This window comes from Ovis aries, chromosome X (genome assembly GCF_016772045.2).
Source record: "Ovis aries strain OAR_USU_Benz2616 breed Rambouillet chromosome X, ARS-UI_Ramb_v3.0, whole genome shotgun sequence".
Taxonomy (NCBI): Eukaryota; Metazoa; Chordata; class Mammalia; order Artiodactyla; family Bovidae; genus Ovis; species Ovis aries.
The window spans coordinates 128,005,574-128,028,222 of record NC_056080.1 but is presented as its reverse complement, the minus strand read 5'-3'; the positions used below and the strand labels follow the sequence as shown (position 1 = coordinate 128,028,222).

At 38.3% G+C, this 22,649-nt stretch overlaps 1 protein-coding gene across 1 annotated transcript in view; it reads left to right on the top strand.

The window, feature by feature from the left end:
- Positions 1 to 21,663, top strand: part of DNAAF6 (dynein axonemal assembly factor 6) — a gene marked incomplete at its 5' end in the record, with an annotated part of 48,252 nt that extends 26,589 nt beyond the window's left edge. The window contains 2 exons of the mRNA XM_027963491.2: positions 16,171 to 16,256; positions 21,465 to 21,663. Of these exons, the coding sequence (XP_027819292.2) occupies positions 16,171 to 16,256; positions 21,465 to 21,594 (216 nt within the window). The remainder of the gene's footprint in view (positions 1 to 16,170; positions 16,257 to 21,464) is intronic.
- Between the last annotated feature and the right edge of the window lie 986 nt (positions 21,664 to 22,649).

Here is a 22,649-nt window from a genome sequence, read left to right as displayed (position 1 = left end):
AAGAGGAGGCCTGGTTTAGGGATTTTTAAAAGAATATTTTTCAGTTAATGACAGGAATCCATTCACTTACTCATGTAATATTTATTGAGTGACTACTATGTGTCATTAGACTTAATGAACAAACCATAAAGAAGTAGTCATGGTACAGGCCTTTAGGGGACTTCTAGAATTGGGTAGGGGCTACTCGGGTGGCTCAGTGGTAAAGAATCTGCCTGCCAAGGCAACAGATGCAAGAGACTCGGGTTTGATCCCTGGGTGGGGAAGATCCCCTGGAGCAGGAAATGGCAACCCACTCCAGTGTTCTTGTCTGGAAAATTCCATGAACAGAGGAACCTGGCAAGGCTGCAGTCCATGGGGTTGGAAGGAGTTGGACATGACTAGCATACACACAGAAATGGGTAAAGGCATTTTTGGCTACAGGATGTTATTGACCTTTAGTACTCAGGGGCCAGGGATTCTCTAAATCCTGCAATAAGAGGAACAATCCTAAAAAATGAAGAGTTGTCCTAGACAAAATTAGAAAAAGAGAGGTTGAAGACATGAGAATGACCACTCAGCAATATTCTACCCTGTTGATTACTCCTTCCTTCTTTGTTTGAATACAAAAGTATTTATTTTAATAAACTTTATATTTAAAATAGACTTTTAATCTCTCTACTCACAAAACCTAATTCAAAACACGATACATTTATCTCTCTAGCTGATTTGATGTTGCTCTTTTACAAACAGTATTCAATTTGTAATTGTTTTATATTAAGACTCTGTAACTAAATGAAGTCTATTTTGTCAGAAAACATTTCACTTTAAAGAGTGCTTTTTTAAAATGAAGGCACCAACAAGAACTACTTTCAGATGGTAGAGAATTTCTTATTTCTTAAAGACTGTGGTTGACCACTTTTTCATTAGTTCCCTGTAGCAAGACACTTTCTATTTTACTCTCAACACGTTTTTTTTTTTCTCTTTAATGACCTCACTCTCCTGGTTTTCCTCCAAAATCTCTGGATATTCCTCATCTCCATTGCTTCCAGATCACTGGCTCTTCTCCTGCCTGAAGTTCTCTAGGTCTCTTAAAAAGACCTATGTATTATTTCTCTAATATATTTCTATCTAGTCCCATGGTTTTAAATGCTGTTTATCTGTGTAGTCTTAATCACTTCAGAGCTTCATATTCCTATAACCAACCTCTCCCTTGACATCTCCCACTTGTTTAATAGGCAGTGCAAACCTAACATGTCCAAAACAGAACTCTTCTCTTCTCCAAGCTTATTTCCTATTGATCTTACTCATCTCAAGAGAAGACAACATTCACCTAATTGCACAAGCTAAAAATTTAAATTATTCCTTATTTCTCTTTTCTTTATACCTCATGTGCAATTCATCAACAAGTCTTATTGGCTCTGGTTTCAAAATATATTCTAAATCCATCTAATTGTTATTACTGCAACAACTACCATCATCTTTCAAACCACCATCACCTCTCAACTGGACCATTATGATTCTCTCTTGATTCATCTCCCTGCTCCCACTCTTGCTCCTTTGGAAACTTCCCACAGTGTCCAGAGAAATCCTTTTAAAAAGTGTATCACATCTAGGCTACTTCCATGTCCTGGCTATTATAAACAGTGCTGCGATGAACACTGGGGTACACGTGTCTCTTTCAATTCTGGTTTCCTCGGTGTGTATGCCGTGAATGGATAAGAAAGCTGTGGTACATATACACAATGGAGTATTACTCAGCCATTAAAAAGAATACATTTGAATCAGTTCTAATGAGGTGGATGAAACTGGAGCCGATTATACAGAGTGAAGTAAGTCAGAAAGAAAAACACCAATACAGTGTACTAACACATATAGATGGAATTTAGAAAGATGGTAACAGTAACCCTGTATGTGAGACAAAAAAGAGACACAGATATATAGAACAGTCTTTTGGATTCTGTGGGAGAGGAAGAGGGTGGGATGATTTGGGAGAATGGCATTGAAACGTATAATATCATATAAGAAACGAATTGCCAGTCTAGGTTTGATGCAGGATACAGGATGCTTGGGGCTGGTGCACTGGGATGACCCAGAGAGATGTTATGGGGAGGGAGGTGGGAGGGGGGTTCAGGATTGGGAACACGTGTACACCCGTGGCGGATTCATGTTGATGTATGGCAAAACCAATACAGTATTGTAAAGTAAAATTAAAACAAAAAAGTGTATCACATCACTTCTTCACTCAGGACCCCCGATAGATTCTTATTGCACTTAGGACAAAATCCAAATTCTTTATCTTAATCCTTGAGGTCTTAGATGATCTGCCCCTGCATACTCTTCAGTTTCATCTAATGCCACATTTTATTCCTTGTTCATTATGTTCTAGCCACCTTGGCCTTCTTTCTGTTTCTTCAGTATGTTATTTCCTGATTCTTTCTGTTCATTCCAGTTGGAAGGCTCCTCCTTCAGTTCAGTTCAGTTGCTCAGGCATGTCTGATCTTTACAACACCATGGACTGCAGCATACCAGGCCTGCCTGTCCATCACCAACTCGTGGAGTTTACTCAAACTTATGCCATTGAGTCGGTGATGCCATCCAGCATCTCATCCTCTGTCTTCCCTACTCCACCTGCCTTCAATCTTTCCCAGCATCAGGGTCTTTTCAAATGAGTCAGCTATTCTCATCAGGTGGCCAAAGTATTGGAGTTTCAGCTTCAGCATCAGTCCTTCCAATGAATATTCAGGACTGATTTCCTTTAGGATGGACTGGTGGATCTCCTTGCAGTCCAAGGGACTCTTAAGAGTCTTCTCCAACACCACAGTTCAAAGCATCAATTCTTTGGCCCTCAGCTGTCTTTATAGTCCAACTCTTACATCCATACATGACTACTGGAAAAACCATAGCTTTGACTAGACGGACCTTTGTTGGCAAAGTAATGTCTCTGCTTTTGCATATGCTATCTAGGTTGGTCATAACTTTTCTTCCATGGAGCAAGTGTCTTTTAATTTCATGGCTGCAGTCACCATCTGCAGTGATTTTGGAGCCCAAAAACACAAAGGTCTGACACTGTTTCCACTGTTTCCCATCTATTTCCCATGAAGTGATGGGACCAGATGCCATGATCTTCGTTTTTGGAATGTTGAGTTTTAAGCCAACTTTTTCACTCTTCTCTTTCACTTTCATCAAGAGGCTTTTAGTTCCTCTTCACTTTCTGCCCATAGTGGTGTCATCTGCATATCTGAGGTTATTGATATTTCTCCTGGCAATCTTGATTCCAGTTTGTGCTTCTTCCAGCCCAGTGCTTCTCATGATATATGCTGCATATAAGTTAAATAAGCAGGGTGACAATATACAGCCTTGACGTACTCCTTTCTCAATTTGGAACCAGTCTGTTGGTCCATGTCCAGTTCTAACTGTTACTTCTTGACCTGCATACAGATTTCGTAGGAGGCAGGTCAGGTGGTCTGGTATTCCCATCTCTTTCAGAATTTTCCACAGTTTATTGTGATCCACACAGTCAAAGGCTTTGGCATAGTCAATAAAGCAGAAATAGATGTTTTTCTGGAACTCTCTTGCTTTTTCCATGATCCAGCGGATGTTGGCAATTTGATCTCTGGTTCCTCTGCCTTTTCTAAATCTAGCTTGAACATCTGGAAGTTCATGGATCACGTACTGTTGAAGCCTGTCTTGGAGAATTTTGAGAATTACTTTACTAGCATGTGATATGAGTACAATCGTGTGGTAGTTTGAGCATTCTTTGGCATTGCCTTTCTTTGGAATTGGAATTAAAATTGACCTTTTCCAGTCCTGTGGCCACTGCTGAATTTTCCAAATTTGCTGGCATATTGAGTGCAGCACTTTCACAGCATCATCTTTTGGGATTTGAAATAGCTCCACTGGAATTCCATCACCTCCACTAGCTTTGTTCATAGTGATGCTTCCTAAGGCCCACTCAACTTTGCACTCCAGGATGTCTGGCTCTAGGTGAGTGATCAAACCATCATGATTATCTGGGTCATGAAGATCTTTTTTGTATAGTTCTTCTGTGTATTCTTGCCACCTCTTAATATCTTCTGCTTCTGTTAGGTCCATACCATTTCTGTCCTTTATCAAGCCTATCTTTGCATGAAATGTTCCCTTGGTGTCTCTAATTTTCTTGAAGAGATCTCTAGTCTTTCCCATTCTGTTGTTTTCCTCTATTTCTTCACACTGATCACTGAGGAAGTTGTTCTTATCTCTCCTTGCTATTCTTTGGAACTCTGCATTCAAATGGATATACCTTTCCTTTTCTTCTTTACCTTTAGCTTCTCTTCTTTTCTCAGCTATTTATAAGGCCTCCTCAAACAACCATTTTGCCTTTTTGCATTTCTTTTTCTTGGGGATGGTCTTGATCACTGCCTCCTGTAAATTGCCATGAACCTCTGTCCATGGTTCTTCAGGCACTTTGCCTATCAGATTCAATCCCTTGAATCTATTTCTCAGTTCCACTGTATAATCGTAAGGAATTTGATTTGGGTCATATCTGAATGGTCTAGTGGTTTTCCATGCTTTATTCAATTTCAGTCTGAATTTGGCAATAAGGAGTTCATGATCTGAGCCAACTAGTCAACTCCCAGTCTTATTTTTTCTGGCTGTATAGAGCTTCTCTATCTTTGGCTATAAAGAATATACTGTCTGATTTCGATGTTGACCATCTGGTGATGTCCATGTATAGAGTCGTCTCTTCTGTTGTTGGAAGAGGGTGTTTGCTATGACCAGTGTGTTCTCTTGGCAAAACTCTATTAGCCTTTGGCCTGCTTCATTCTGTACTCCAAGGCCAATTTGCCTGTTGCTCCAGGTATTTCTTGACTTCCTACTTTTGCATTCCAGTCCCCTATGATGAAAATGACACCTTTTTTGGGTGTTAGTTCTAGAAGGTCTTATAGGTCTTCATAGAACCATTCAACTTCAGCTTCTTCAGCATTACTGGTCAGGGCATTGACTTAGATTACTGTGATATTGAATGGTTTCCCTTAGAAATGAACAGACATTCTGTCATTTTTGAGATTGCATCCAAATACTGCATTTCAGACTCTTTTGTTGACTATGATGGCTACTCCATTTCTTCTAAGGGATTCTTGCCCACAGTAGTAGATGTAACGGTCATCTGTGTTAAATTCACCCATTCCAGTCCATTTTAGTTCGCTGATTCCTAAAATGTCAACATTCACTCTTGCCATCTCCTGTTTGACTCCTTCCAATTTGCCTTGATTCATGGACCTAACATTCCAGGTTCCTATGCAATACTGCTCTTTACAGCATCGGATTTTACTTCTATCACCAGTCACATCCACAACTGGGTGTTGTTTTTGCTTTGGCTCCATCTCTTCATTCTTTCTGGAGTTATTTCTCCACTCTTCTCCAGTAGCATAATGGGCACCTGTCAGCCTGGGGAGTTCATCTTTCAGTGCCCTATCTTTTTGCCTTTTAATATCATTCGTGGGCTTCTCAAGGCAAGAATACTGAAGTGGTTTGCCCATTCTCTTCTCTAGTGGACCATGTTTTGTTAGAACTCTCTACCATGACCTGTCCGTCTTGGGTGGCCCTACATGGCATGGCTCATAGTTTCATTGAATTAGATAAGGCTGTGGTCCATGTGATCAGTTTGGTTAGTTTTCTCTGATTGTAGTTTTTAGTCTGATGGAGAAGTATAAGAGACTTATGCAAGCTTCCTGATGGGAGAGACTGACTGAGGGGGAAACTGGGTCTTGTTCTGATGGGCGGGGCCATGCTCAGTAAATCTTTAATCCAATTTTCTGTTGATGGGTGAAGCTGTGTTCCCTCCATGTTGTTTACCTGGGACCAAACTGTGGTGGAGGTAATGAAGATAATGGCGACCTCCTTTAAAAGGTCCCATGCACTCACTGCTACACTCAGTGCCCCCAACCCTGCAGCAGGCCACCACCAACCCATGCCTCCACCAGAGACTCCTGGACAATCACAGGAAAGTCTGAGTCAGTCTCTTCTGGGGTCACTGCTCCTTTCTCCTGGGTCCTGGTGTGCACAAGGTTCTGTTTGTGCTCTCCAAGAGTTTGTTTCCCCAGTCCTGTGTAAGTTCTGGCAACTCTGTGGTGGGGTTAATGGTGACCTCCTCCAAGAGGTCTTATGCCATACCCAAGTCAGCTGCACCCAGCCCAAGTCTGCTGCACCCAGAGCCCCTGCCCCTGCGGCAGTCCACTGCTGACCCGTACCTTCACAGGAGACACTCAAACACAGTTCTGTCTTGGTTTCTGTGGTGTCTCTGGGTCCTGGTGCGCACAAGGTTTGTTTGAGCCCTCTGAGCATCTCTGGCGGGTATGGGGTTTAACTCTAAATGCTATTTCACCCCTTCTATCATCTTGCTGGAGCTTCTCCTTTGCCCCTGGACATGGAGTATCTCCTCAAAGTTGCTCCAGTGCCTACCGTCTTGCCGGGGCTTCTCTGCCCTTGGCGTGGGGTATCTCCTCACAGTCACTCCAGCACCACGCAGTCGCAGCAGTTCCAGCACTGCACAGCCGCTGCCACTCTTCCTTCAGATAGTGATAATTACCTCCTAATTCTTTCCTGTTGAATTGCATGAGTTAGTACCTCCAGAACTATGTTACATAATAGTAGTTAAATGATGGTTTTATTTCTTATTTCTCCCCTTTAGAATATTTCTGATGTTTCCTCATTCACCCTGATAGTAACTTTTGTTTTGTGTGTTAAGAACTTGTTCTTCTATTCTGATTGCCTTTTTAATGTTTATGGAGATCTATGATAGTTTTACTTTTGATCTATTGGTATATTCAGTTTCTTAATATTGAAACATCTTTGTATAAGTTCATTTACTCAACACGTATTTATTGATTACCTATGATATTCCAGGTACTGTTCTAAGCATTGAGATCCCATAGTAATAAACAAGACACAAATATCACTGTATTCACAAAGCATACTTTCAGTGGGATAGTTAAATGAACAAAATAAATGCAAAATTGTATTTTACATTGGAAGGTGATTAATGCTATGAAGGGGAAAAAGCAAGGCAAAGTGATAGCATGTACTAGGGAAGCTAGTGCCTGCAGTTTTAAATACTGTGATCAGGGAAGACATTACTGAGAAGACAATTTGTACAAAGACTTGAAGGCATCTCTCCCCATCTGGAAGTGAGGCTAGAATGCTGGAAAGGTTATCTAAGTGGATATTTAAATCACCAATGTTTAAGATACTAGTTAATGTTAGAAATATCAATAGAGAACAAAGAACTATTCTTAGAGAAATAGGTATAGGAGATCTGACTCAGGAATTGGTAGATGGTGCCAACAAGGAGGGTAATTGGTGGTATAGTATGAAGACATGAGATTTATTTTTAAAAAGATGCAAGGAAGCGGGGGCAGGCCTAATGATATACGGGAATTGGAATGGGAAAAAAAAGACAGGCACAAATTGAGAAGACTATAAGGGAATCAGTGTCATCAAAATAAACTAAGGTAAACCATCAGTTAAACTATGAAAAATTGCAGAGAATATTAAGAGAGGCTTATGAGATAAGGGATGTTGTACTAGTGTTCCAGAAGATCTAACAGAAGGGTTTCATGAGTTGGTAAGGGGTAGGAAATGGAAACAAAATAGAAGCTAGGAAGACCAGATGGTAATTATAAGGTGATAAGGAAAGACTTAGAAATCTGAGGCTTCCTGTGTTTATTGACAAATAAAGATAAAAAGGGAGAAGGCAATGGCAACCCACTCCAGTGCTCTTGCCTGGAAAATCCCATGGATGGAGGAGCCTGGTAGGCTGCAGTCCATGGGGTCCCTAAGAGTCGGACACGACTGAGCAACTTCACTTTCATTTTTCATTTTTATGCATTGGAGAAGGAAATGGCAACCCACTCCGGTGTTCTTGCCTGGAGAATCCCAGGGACGGGGAGCTTGGTGGGCTGCCATCTATGGGGTTGCACAGAGTCAGACACAACTGAAGCGACTTAGCAGCAGCAGAGATAAAAAGTATAATGAATTTAGTTCCAACAGCCTCAAAACAGATAATGGCAGTGAGGCTGTGTTTGGGGATAAATGTGGGTACCAATAGAAGTATGAAGGTCCTCTAGATGAGTGTTCTTACTCCAGAATGAGCTGGGCTTACTCTGGACTCCTGTGAAGGGAGAGGAATCATGCTCATGATCTTATGAAACAGACATGGCCATATGGTACCGGAATGTTATAGAAAATGTATCCACTACTTTTAAAAGATATCTGTTGGTTTCATATCTTAGTTTTTGAGAACATATACCTCCATATTTTTATTCTCCAGAGGTAAATATTTATACAGTTTCAAAGTACGGGGATCTATCCCTTTTAATTTTTTTTCATTTTCCTATAGATTATCATTGCTCCTGAGAGTTTTTATAAAATACTGTGGTTGCACTAGGAAAAATATCTCACATGTGTTTCTATAGGTAAACAATGGGAAGTTAAATCACTGAAGTAATTCAAAATGAGACTTAACCAAACATTTCTGTTAATGAAAATCTCCTAATATTTTTGTGTTTCAAATGGAAACTCATATAGTCTTAACTTCTTTGTTGAGAATCAAATATACTGGAGGTGGTTGCTGTATTTCAAATTGTTCTGTATATATTAAGCTTCACTAAAATTTCAGTACATCTCATAGATTAGTCAAGTCACATATATAAGGTATGTATCACTTCTGGCATTCAGGAAGTGATAGTTCAGGAGAAAGCCTAAAATGGTTGATTTCTAACAAACACTTGCTATTTGACTTTCTCATTTTGATTTTCAAACAACTTAGAATATGATCAAAGACACTTATTAGAGGACCTGGAAAGTCTATGTTAATCACTTACAGATTATAGGAATATACTGTCTTTAAGAACCATCTTGTCATATAAATCTAACATAAGAATAAGACAATAAAGAGGAAATTTAAACCTCAAAATGAAAACTCACATTAATGACCCCACTCCCAAAAGCTTTGGCATATTAAGCTAGCTCTGTTACAACACATAGGAGAGAATAAATGAATGACAGTGAAAACAATTGGTAAGCAATTTGACCTACATTTACCCATTTCCAGGAAAGCCTCAAAGTGAATTCCTAAAGAGCCTGAAGAAGTAGTTTTGACTACTTTCCTGAAGACAAGCTGAAAGTGGAAAGAAGGAATCTCACAAACTTTAAATTAGTGGACTCTTCCTGTTTTATCCACATGGCTGGAAAGGAGAAGTGTAAACTGAAGTTAGTTTGGGGTACGGCGGTAGTCAGGCTTTGAAATGGCCCACAATGATTTTCACCTTCTGATATTCTTCCTTTTGTGTATTCCACTCTCACATCGAATGGGGCTGACCTGTATAACCACTAGGAAATTATAGAAATGAAAGTATACAACTTCTGAGGCTACATTTCTGAAAAAGGCATGCCTTCTGTCTCACACTTTTGGATTATTCACTCAGGGGAGAAGACAGCTGTTAGTGGAGAAGACAGCTGTTGTGTCATAAGGACAGTCAAGGCCCTAAGTCCTATTGAGAAGTCCATGTGGTGAAGAACTGATGTTGCAGGAAGGAGAACTCCTTCAAGGGCCCGAGAGTGGGCTCTTGTCTAATGCTTGGAAATGAATTATCTGAAGAGACACACATGCTGACAAAGCAAGAGACTATTGGGAAGGGGTGCCTGGGTGGAGAGTAGCAGGGTAAGGGAACATAGAAGAACTTCTCTGCCATGTGGCTCACAGTCTTTGGTTTATAGTAATGGAGTTAGTTTCTGGGTTGTCTCTGGCCAATCATTCCGACTCAGGGTCCTTCCTAATGGTGTATTGCTCAGCCAAGATGGATTCCAGTGAGAAGGATTCTGGGAGGTTGGCAGGACATATGAACTAGCATCTCCTCTCTCCTTTTGACCTTTCCTGAATTCTTCCTGTTGGTGGTAGCTTGTTAGTTCCACATTCTTTACCAGGACCTCCTGTTGTAAGATAACTCATACACGTGGTTACTATGGTGCCTAGCCAGTGTAGGTTGTTTTGATCAGTGATTCCCTTAACACTGAGTTCTCTTGCCATCAGATATGTGAGTGAGTCATCTGGAGGCAGATTCTCTAGCCCCAATAAAATCTTCAGATATCTGCAGCTCAGCCAATATCTTGAACACAAACTCATGATAGACCCTACCTAAGACAGAACTTAACTAACTAAGCCACTTCTGAATTCCTAACCTATGGAATATATATAAGATAATAAATGTTTATTGTTGTTTTTGAGTCATAAATTAAGGAGGGAGGATGTATAATTGGTTTTGGTTATACCACAATAGATAACTAATAAACAGTAACTATTAGGTTGGTACAAACATAACTGCAGTTTTTGCATTGTTGAAAGTTGCCATTTGATGTTAAAATACATTCTTAATAAATGTGGTTATGTTGTACATCATTTCAATGTGCATTTCTCACTTTATGCTTTTTTTGCTAATGACTTTGCATGCATGCTAAGTCGCTTCGATTGTGTCTGACTCTTTGTGACCACATGGACTGCAGCTCACCAGGCTCCTCTGTCCATGGGGATTCTCCAAGCAAGAATACAGGAGTGGCTTGCCATGCCCTTCTCCAGGGAATCTTAAAGACCCAGGGAAATGACTTATTACTTAATGTTTATTTTATATTAATTTTGGACTATGGGAATAATGTTAGACAAAAAGCAAATTCAAGTGATTTTCATATTTGAGTTGAAAATGAGTCATAAAGCATCAGAGACAACTCACGATGTGAATGATACATTTGGCCCAGGAACTGCTAATGAATGTACAGTGCACTGGTGGTTCAAGAAGTTTTGCAAAGGCGATGAGAGCCTTGAAGATGAGGAGCATAGTGGCCACACTTCAGAATTTGACAGCAACCAATTGAAAGGATCATTGAAGCCGATCCTCTTACAGCTACACAAGATGTTGCTGAAGAAATCAACATCGACCATTCTACGGTCGTTGAGCATTTGAAGCAAATTGGAAAGGTTAAAAAGCTTGATAAGTGGGTGTCTCATGAGCTGATTGCAAATAAAAAAATCATTTTGTCGTGTTGTCTTCTCTTATTCTTTGCAACAACAAACCATTTCTCAATCGGATTGTGGCGTGTGACGAAAAGTGAATTTTATATGACAAACTGGCAATGACCAGCTCAGTGGTTGGACCAAGAAGAAGCTCCAAATCACTTCCCAAAGCCAAACTTCCACCAAAAAAAGGTCATGGTCACTGGTGGTCTGCTGCCAGCCTGATCCATCTTTCTGAATCCGGCAAAACCATTACATCTGAGAAGTATGCTCAGAGGAAATCAATGAGATGCACTGAAAATCGCAACATCTGAAGGTGGCATTGGTCAACAGAAAAGGCCCAATTCTTCACGACAATGCCTGACTGCATGTCACACAACCAGCACTTCAAAAGTTGAACGAATTGGGCTATGAAGTTTTGCTTCATCTGACATATTCCCCTGACTTCTTGCCAACTGACTACCACTTCTTCAAGCATCTTGACAGTTTTTTTCAGGGAATATGCTTCCACAACCAGTAGGATGTAGAAAATGTTTTCCAAGAGTTTGTCAAATCTCAAAGCATGGATTTTTATGCTACAGGATTAAATCAACTTATTTCTTGTTGGCAAAAATGAGTTGATTGTAATGGTCCTTATTTTGATTAATAAAGATGAGTTTGAGCCTAGTTATAATGACTTAAAATTCAGTCTGAAACCACAATTAGTTTTGCAACACCCTAACAATAGGTGACAGAACCAGAATTCAAGCCCAAATTTGACTCCAAAGGTTGATCTCCCAAAAGGTCGAAAATTTGCCAATGAAATTTTTATCAGTTTTCCTTAGTTACCTATTAAAATAATTTTTTAATGAATTCAATTTGTATCCTATGTAAAGAAAGGAACATCAATTCCTTTGGTCAGTGAAATACTGTGTTTACTAATACTGGACACGTTAGGTCTTGGTACAGTCAGTTCTGAGTCAATAATAGCCATGACTATTTTCCAGGTATTCATTAAAAGTATTTTTGAAGAAGTCTGATTCATGTTTCAGGAGGAGTCTTTCTGTTGACTCTTCACTGAATCTTCTACTTTATGAGATATTAATGTGTACCAGTCCACTTAATTTGTTCTTTCTCTTGTCTCTCCTGTGAAGCCATTTTAGTACGCAATTTTAATTTCCTCAAAAGGAAAAATTACTGAGTTGTTTCTGAATTACCCTTAACTAGACTTGCAAACAATTTTAAGAACCACTTTGAAGTTTCTACCCAAAAGTTGCATCAAAATTTCATGTAAGTCATTTTTTAAAAACTCAAATGTCATTTCAACCCTGGGGAAATAATCTTTTACCTTGAAAGATATAAACATTTCAAACTAAAGAAAAATTTTTATATTTCTGAGTCCAAGTGAAATGAGTCATCTGGCAACTAAAGGACATCTCAACCCAACTATCCTATCTGAATGATATTGTGGTAAAAATTGGTCTTTCTGGTCCAATAGACTGCACATTTAATTTGAGCCCCTATAACTACCTCTTTGAGAAATGTTCTGTTTCTCTCATTAAAAGCATCTCTATTTTAGATTTGATTTTCAAAATATAAATTAGGAGGTAATTCTTTGTTTAATGAAAATATGAACCAAAGGATACATTTAGATGGTAGGACCTCTAGAGTTCTATTTACAAATGTTTGTTTATATACAGATTTAATAAAGTAAAATATAACTCTCAGACATGTATTTATTCACATACTTTATATTGTGAAAACACTATTGCCAATTTTAAGCTTCTTGTACAGTGGAAGTGAGAAATAGATTTAAGGGACTAGATCTGATAGATAGAGTGCCTGATGAACTATGGACGGAGGTTCGTGACATTGTACAGGAGACAGGGATCAAGACCATCCCCATGGAAAAGAAAGGCAAAAAAGCAAAATGGCTGTCTGAGGAGGCCTTACAAATAGCTGTGAAAAGAAGAGAAGTGAAAAGCAAAGTAGAAAAGGAAAGATATAAGCATCTGAATGCAGAGTTCCAAAGAATAGCAAGAAGAGATAAGAAAGCCTTCCTCAGCAATCAATGCAAAGAAATAGAGGAAAACAACAGAATGGGAAAGACTAGAGATCTTTTCAAGAAAATTAGAGATACCAAGGGAACATTTCATGCAAAGATGGGCTCGATAAAGGACAGAAATGGTATGGACCTAACAGAAGCAGAAGATATTAAGAAGAGGTGGCAAGAATACACAGAAGAACTGTACAAGAAAGATCTTCACGACCCAGATAATCATGATGATGTGATCACTTATCTAGAGCCAGACATCCTGGAATGTGAAGTCAAGTGGGCCTTAGAAAGCACCGCTATGAACAAAGCTAGTGGAGGTGATGGCATTCCAGTTGAGCTATTTAAAATCCTGAAAGATGATGCTGTGAAAGTGCTGCACTCAGTATGCAAGCAAATTTGGAAAACTCAACAGTGGCCACAGGACTGGAAAAGGTCAGCTTTCATTCCAATCCCAAAGAAAGGCAATGCCAAAGAGTGCTCCAACTACCGCACAATTGCACTCATCTCACATGCTAGTAAAGTAATGCTCAAAATTCTCCAAGCCAGGCTTCAGCAATATGTGAACTGTGAACTTCCAGATGTTCAAGCTGCTTTTAGAAAAGGCAGAGGAACCAGAGATCAAATTGCCAACATCCGCTGGACCATTGAAAAAGCAAGAGAGTTCCAGAAAAACATCTGTTTCTTCTTTATTGACTGTGCCAAAGCCTTTGACTGTGTGGATCACAATAAACTCTGGAAACTTCTGAAAGAGATGGGAACACCTGACCTGCCTCTTGAGAAATCTGTATGCAGGTCAGGAAGCAACAGTTAGAACTGGACATGGAACAACAGACTGGTTCCAAATAGGAAAAAGAGTACGTCAAGGTTGTATATTGTCACCTTGCTTATTTAACTTATATGCAGAGTACATCATGAGAAACGCTGAGACGGAAGAAGCGCAAGCTGGAATCAAGATTGCCGGAAGAAATATCAATAACCTCAGATATGCAGATGACACCACCCTTAAGGCAGAAAATGAAGAGGAACTAAAAAGCCTCCTGATGAAAGTGAAACAGAAGAGCAAAAAAGTTGGCTTAAAGCTCAACATTCCAAAAACGAAGATCATGGCATCCGGTCGTATCACTTTATGGGAAATAGATGGGGAAACAGTGGAAACAGTGGCAGACTTTATTTTTCTGGGCTCCAAAATCAGTGCAGATGGTGACTGCAGCCATGAAATTAAAAGACGCTTACTCCTTGGAAGAAAACTTATGACCAACCTAGATAGCATATGCAAAAGCAGAGACATTACTTTGCCAACAAAGGTCCGTCTAGTCAAGGTTATGGTTTTTCCAGTAGTCATGCGTGGATGTGAGAGTTGGACTGTGAAGAAAGCTGAGCGCCGAAGAATTGATGCTTTTGAACTGTGGTGTTGGAGAAGACTCTTGAGAGTCCCTTGGACTGCAAGGAGATCCAACCAGTGCATTCTGAAGATCAGTCCTGGGTGTTCTTTGGAAGGAATGATGCTAAAGCTGAAACTCCAGTACTTTGGCCACCTCATGAGAAGAGTTGACTCATTGGAAAAGACTTTGATGCTGGGAGGGATTGGGGGCAGGAGGAGAAGGGGACGACAGAGGATGAGATGGCTGGATGGCATCACTGAGTCAATGGACGTGAGTGAGTGAACTCCGGGAGATGGTGATGGACAGGGAGGCCTGGCGTGCTGTGATTCACGGGGTCGCAGAGTCGGACATGACTGAGCGACTGAACCGAACTGAACTGAACTGAAGAAATTCTGATTTTTCCCACTATTTATTTGATAGGTATTTCCTTCTTAATGTGTTGCTTTTATCCTTGCTATTCCAGCTCTGAACTTAACAGATGTTCATAATTTCAAGTCTTCTAGCTCATATTAGTGAAGACTTCATAATTTAACTTAAAGTTGTTTGAGAAAACTATATGCCGAGAGAGAGAGATCAACTTCTATTGAAAAGAGAATGAATTAAGAGTTAGAGATGAGACTTGTATTGTGATAAAATGCACATAATATACAATTTACCATTAGTGACATGTAGTGTGCTCAGAATGTTGCACAACCATCACCAGTATCTAATTCAAGAACATTTTCATCAACCCAAAAGGAAATCCTTTTGTCACACCTCTTTTCTCCTTCCCCAGTCCCTCCAGTAACCACTGATCTGTTTTCATTCTCTATAGATTTGCCTATTCTGAATATTCCAGATAACTAGAATCCTACAATATGTGACTTTTTAGCTTAATGTTTTCAAGGATCATTCATGTAATAGTATTTCATTCCATTTTATGGCTGAATAATACTCCACGGTAGTGATAGACTACATTTTGTTTACCATTCATCGGTTCATGCGCATTTGGGTTTTTTATGCCTTTTGGCTATTGTGAATAATGCTGCCCTGAACAAAAACATTATGTATTTATTTTTGTTTGAGTGGTTGTTTTTAATGCTGTTGAATACACACACAGACATATATATATATATATACTCAGGAGTTGAATTGCTGGGCCATGTGGTAATTGAGATGAGACAGTTTTGACTGAAATCTTACTAAATCAATAAATAGTCACATTTTTTGAGTAGTGGTCATATTGTTGTTTCTCTTTTGTTATGTTAGCAAGTTTTCTGGACTCCTGCATTTCTCTAGGAAATGTGGCATGGGAGTTCATGCCAGGAGACTACAACATAGCATCACCAACCCACACCCAACATGAGAACTAACCATTTTTTATACAAAGTACTCAATGATATAAAGGCAGTGGAAGGTTCCCAGCTCTAGCAGGTGTACTAGCATGCACCTTGAAGGAATGAAGGTACTGGCATGTAACCAAAGTGTTTCAATAATAACTTTGAAGACAGATAATCTTAGTCAAATTACAGATGGTTGCCTTGGTTCACTCACTAAACTTCTCTGTATCTTGGTTTCTCCATCTGTAAAATGAAGATAATAAACACTGCTTCTCAAGATTGTTAAAAGAGCAGAGTCTGGTACATAGTCGGCATTTAAATAAATTTTAGTTCTCATTCCCTCTTATTTTATTGGACTCTTCAAATTGTTCTTCAAGACAACAGTATTTTTCTTCTCATTTTTTCCTTCAGGTGAAAATTAAACTACCAAACACCAACCCTGCTGATATTAAAGTTGACATTCAGGAGACGATCCTTGACCTCCGTACTCCAAATAAGTGAGTAAAACTTGGAGCTAGAATAATGAATGTTATAATATTAATGAATCTTTAGTCAATATCCTTTATAAAAGTGTATGTAGTTATTTTGTATCACCCCCAAAGTCCGAAGAAAAGTGAAAAAGTCAGTTAATCATTCAGATGTTTGATCTGGTTAATATAAACGTAAATATATTTGTAAATACCTAGATTTTTTTTTTACCACTTTGCATGCATAGATTTGGAGTAGGTTGATACCACCAAAATATAGTCCTGGCATTCGGATACAGTTTGCTTATCTGTGATGAAAAATAGCTAGAGGTGAAAATCTCTTTAAGTTGTAAGTCTTGTGTGTGATATTTTGGTACAGTGATGGCATGAAAGAAGCAATCTTTAAACATTTTAGATATTGTGGGGCTCTAAGGTTGATTATATTCATCTAAAAATCAGTGAAAAATCTTATCTATTACTTAAAAGAAAAATCTAACAGTTAATTTATCACTGGATCCTCAAGTTTCATGAATACATTTTAAATTAATGCAGATGATAATGGAATAATTCAATTAAACATTTGATATTTTCAAAAATAGTCTTGTTATTATACAAGTTCAAATCATGTTCCCCAAATACAATATATAAGATAAAATTCTGATAAAATGTTTACCCTGAAACCTGGATAAATCAACCCTGTCTCTCAAAACTAACTATATAAGGAAGGAATTGATAGAACCTGGCATGTGCTAGATAAAATATCTGAATATCTCACTGCTTTGTTCACTTTTCAGCTGGATGTATAGCAGTTAGCACACTTGGTTGACTGCAGTGGTCCTTTCTCTGTTAACTCATAGACATTTCAAAATGGGTGTGGGGAGCAGTCAGATGCTAGCATATTATCTTCCTTCCCTTGTCAGTACCTATAGTTCTTCTCTATTAATCATAGGGCTTTGAGAAAATAACAAAATTAGATCTCTGCTACAAAAGACTTCTATGTGTAAACACACCAATGTACATGCATAGCTTAACCTTGATTTATATAATAGAGGAGTTTAACCACAAATGACCTACAGAGGAATGCATATCAAATATTTTCTCCTTACTTAATGTAATTTTTCAAATGTATTTACTCAAAAGTTGTCTCATGTTATGAAAATCACATTCCTTTTTTCACCATTGACATCAAGGAGTATAGTAATTTTTTCATTACATGCTATACACACATTTACTCTTTCCACACAACCTTTGCAAGGGAAGTTGGTTAAATGAGCAGTCAATCTTCCATGATATTTGTGCACTTGTTAAAAGCACAGACACATCTACACACCATGGAGTTAATTTCCATTCCCATAGAGGTTCTCACTGCCTCCATCAATCTTTAGGCAGCTGCTCTGGCTATGCTGTCATTCCAGATATCTTTCAAAGCCCACTAAATGAAAGACTCACACAGAGATATTTTTCCAAATAGAATGTGGGCTGCAGTAGGTCATTTGGATCATACAGTACTTATATATTAAATGCTCAGCACATAAAAGTACTGTCTGTTAAGAAAAAGGTCATTAATTAAGATAGAAGAGAGAATTAAAATTCTTATCACTTTTCCTAAAAACTCGAACATTCTTTGGAGCCCTGTTATTATCTGAACTTGTGTTATTGGAAATGTGTCTTGCTTTGAGTTTGCCGATATTCACGTCTACTTTCTTTAGTTTCTAACTTTGACACCCTGTAACACTATGCTTACTGGTTTCAAAAAGCGTAACAGTGGACATTCTGTTCATGTACCTATAAGGGAAAATGAGCGGAATTATTTTAACTAAATTGACTAGATATCAGTCTATTGATAGTCAGTTGCATTGAAATTATGAGTAAAACCCAGATTTTTAGCATTATAAAATGAAAAGAAATGTTTGCTGAATCCTTCATTTTAAAACACTTGTTGTTTTGGCATATAGATTCCCAACAGGGTAGACAGAAAGGAGGAAAGATAGGGGAAATTGTATAATGTCTCAAAATCTCCAGACTTTATCTTCATATGGGGTTTCATTATTTTTTAAGATGGATTCTAAGAATATCTTCAATGAATTCCTTGAATGTGATAATAAAAACACATTCTAAAGATAAATATGAGTTAATTTCTGGTTGTGTGTTACTTTAGATTATCTCACCTTTGCTGTGCTCCTTTGATTTAGATTGAATTGACTGATATTCAAAGGCATAAACACCTAAAAAAAGTTTTCTAAATGGAATAGTGAATTGCAGCTCAGTAGCTGTTTCTGCTTTCTTTGAAAATAGTTATGTCTCCAACAGGAAACCTTAAAAAGGCCATATCTTTTTTAAGCCCAGATATGTAAATCAAATAATTCATAAACTACATAAAATAAAATGTGCATTATGTGATTATGCACAGAACAAGGTTGTTGTATATTTAAATCTCTTGGCAAGAAACATCAACTTGAATTCTCTAATATAAATGTAAGCATGTAAGTCTCTAAACTAGAATTCACTGTATAGATAATTTTTTGTTTTAACTTTCATATATTATTATTTGCATTTAAATAATTTCTAAAGAAAAGCAACACTGGAGAGACTTTTTTTTTTTTTACTTTTTATTTTGTATTGGAGTATAGCCAATTAACAATGTTGTGATAGTTCTAGGTGGACAGCAAAAGGACTCAGCCAAACATATGCATGTATCCATTCTCCTCCAAACTCCTCTCCTATCCAGGGTACCACATAACATTGAGCAGAGCTCCCTGTGCTACACAGTAGGACCTTGTTGGTTATCCATTTAACACTGGATAAACATTTGATCAGTGACTAAACTTTAGCTTCTTAAAAAGCAAATATTTTTCAATGTAAAGGCAGAGAGATTGGGTTTAAATGTTCATTCATATTTTATTATAGTAGTGATCTATACTAGTTATTCAAATATCATTTTCTAGTGACCTATTTGCTTTTCGTTCATTTATTCATTCACTCAACAAATAATACTTTCCTTCTTTTAAGAGCCTAAATAAGTTAAACAGTTTCTACTCAAAATTTTTGTATGTGAAGCTATGCTACTAAGGACTAGACAAAAATGCAGGGATGGATGCATCATTCCAATGGCCACTAACTGTCTTTTTTTTAAGTTATTTCTCTCTGGACAGAGAAGTGCACATTATCATTGGAACTTCTTCAGCTGATTTATAGTTGTCTCTTAGTGCAATGAAACTGTCACCACTGAGCTTTGCTTTCTTTTAAAAGTGAATATATTATCATTTGTAGAATAAGGGATGAAGCAAATCTAACTCTAGTACAACCTATGTTGTAAACAACTTTAAAAAGATGGACTCTCAGGAACTCCCTGGCTGTCCAGTGGTTAGAACTTGGCACTTTTACTTCCAAGAGCCAGGTTTAATCCCTGGTCGGGGAACTAAGATCCTGCAAGCTTCATGGCACAGTCAAAAAAAAAAAAAAAAAGATAGACTCTACATGGTTTTTGCACCCACTTTTTTTTTAAGGTTCCAAATATTACAGGGTATATTAAAATACATTGCGATTTCATTACTTCAAGTGGAGAGAATTGTTCCTCCTACCCCAAATATCTGGAATGGAACAAAAGTAACAGAAAACTTCTCCTTTAGGTTCCAGAGCTGTGTGATAAATACTTAATGCGCCCAGTTTCCTGAATTTAGGTCTTTGCAAATGAGTAATGAGGAGATTGATTTTCAAGGATTTTGTTTTCAAATACTAGTTCTTTGTACGAGTATTCAATAAGTAACCCCTAAAAGTTACCCAAATTACCATATTCCTTTACCAATTTGGATCTTATACCTCCTAAAAGAGCTTTTCTGTCCACTTTTTTAAATTTAAATTTTTATTTTTACTTTATTTTACTTTACTACTGTATTGGTTTTGCCGTACATTGACATGAATCCACCACGGGTGTACATGCGTTCCCAAACATGAACCCCCCCTCCCACCTCCCTCCCCATAACATCTCTCTGGGACATCCCCGTGCACCAGCCCCAAGCATCCTGTATCCTGCATCAGATATAGACTGGCAATTCGTTTCTTACATGATAGTATACATGTTTCAATGCCATTCTCCCAAATCATCCCATCCTCTCCCTTTCCCTCAGAGTCCAAAAGACCACTTTTTATAGAACTCCTCAAGGCTTCTCTGTTGAGAATGTGAGGTAACAAGTGCTTCATGTATTTAATTTTCTTCAGATACCAGCATGTGCTGACCCCATGCATAATTCAGATTCATACCACTATGACATATTTATGGATGTCTCATCCCAGCCATGCGTCTGAAGCATACAGCTATCCAGCAATTGAGCCATAAACTACAAACTACACTCAGCAGTCTCTCACAGGAAATTTCTGTCAATGTAAAATAGAAAGAACCAGAGGCAAACAAAAGAAAGCACTTTCATTGATTCGGTATTGAAATCACTGCAGGCCTGAATTTCAATAACTACACCTGGAGTAGAGACTCAGTTTAAAGTAATGTTAGCAGAATTATTGTAGAACTATTCGAATTTCAGATTTCTGTTAGGCAGTCACATTTCTTCTACACATAAGGATGACTGGCAACAGATCTATCCAAACAACTTAAAGTTGCAGTGGTTCTTTCTATGCCAATAAACATAGCCTGAGACTACGTTTATATAATGCAAAATGAGGTCAATTTAGAAAAAAAAGCTTGCTTGCTTGCTAAGGCACTTCAATCTTGTCTGTCTCTTTGTGACCCTATGAACTGTAGCCTGCCAGGCTCCTCTATCCATGGGATTCTCCAGGCAAGAATACTGGAGTGGGTTGCCATGCCCTCCTCCAGGGGATCTTCCCAACCCAGGGATCAAATCCGAATCTCTTAAGTCTCCTGCATTGAGGGGTGGTCCAAACCGCTGCTTGGATTTTTAGGGCCCCCCCAAAAAAATGGTATACTATTTGTGTTAATTAGGCATATTTTTGGAGAAGGAAATGGCAGTCCACTTCAGTGTTCTTGCCTGGAGAATCCCAGGGGTGGAGGAGCCTGATGGGCTGCCATCTATGGGGTCGCACAGAGTCGGACACGACTGAAGCGACTTAGCAGCAGCAGCAGCAGGCATATTTTTGATACAGTATTCATACTGTCTAGTTTTTTGGTTCCTAACATTGTGATGATATATATTGCTTCCCATTGCCTTTATTAAAAGTGGTATCTTCTTGATGTCACTGGTTCTAGGTTTTTATTTTGTTTTTCAGGAAGCTGCTGGTAACCCTTCCCCATCCTGTGGACTGCAGCAGTGCCAACGCCTTCTATATACTTGATACTGAGACTCTCGAAGTCACTATGACTATGAAACGAGAGTTGGATTTCGTTAATTTCTTCTGAAACAGTATGGACAAGGATGAAAAGTGGCAATAACACTGATTAAAAAATAAAAAAACTTTGAAAAAATTAGTTAATGTTTTCTGTCTTCTCTTTATTATTCTGACATATTGAAAAAGGGGCTTATATTCAATTCTAGTGCTATTCTGATCATTTACAGTCATTTCTATTAATCTAGTAGGAAATAGTGTTTTCTCATACTAATAAGCTATCCCACTTTTATAGTGATAGCTGGATGGAATTTACAGGCTAACCAGTTAGATTGCTACATGTCAATTAAATAACTGAAACATGACCATGAAATGGTTGGTCCACTTACTTCAATAGTCTAAAGGCCTTAAGCCATTTGATTATACCATGATACAATCAGTAACATAGGAATTGGTCATTATTATCACCAGAAAAGTTTAATTGGTTTCCTTTTTTATTTAATCAAAGGATTTCTAGTGTTCTTTGTTTAGGCTCTCACTATTGTTCAGGAACATACAAGTAACAGAGGATTATAAATATATAAGACTTCCCTTGTAGCTCAGTCAGTGAAGAATCTGCCTGCAGTGCAGGAGACCAGGGTTGGACCCCTGGGTTGGAAGATCCCCTGGAGAAGGAAATGGCAACCCACTCCAATATCCTTGCCTGGAAAATCTCATGGACAGAGGAGCCTGGTGGACTGCAGTCCATGGGGTCACAAAGAGTCGGGCATGACTGAGCGACTAACACACATAACTAACACATAAATAGTTTGATGCACCGTATACTAACAACTTGTTTTACTTGAATAAGAAATACTCTTGAACACACAGTGTTATTCGGCTTCCTCAGTCTTGTTCTCAGTGTTTGGATCTATTTAGGTTAAAATATTTTCCTTCTGTGAACTAATTATTAACAATGCCTTTTGGGGTACTGTGTTTATATTTAGTAGTTGAATTCCTTGATGCTTGAATACAAAGAAAATGTGGCGCATTTACAAATACTATTATCTCTCATTTCCTATATTTATTCATAATTGGACATACTTATTTTATGAATTATGTCAATGTGCCCTGCCTCTTCTGTACTAT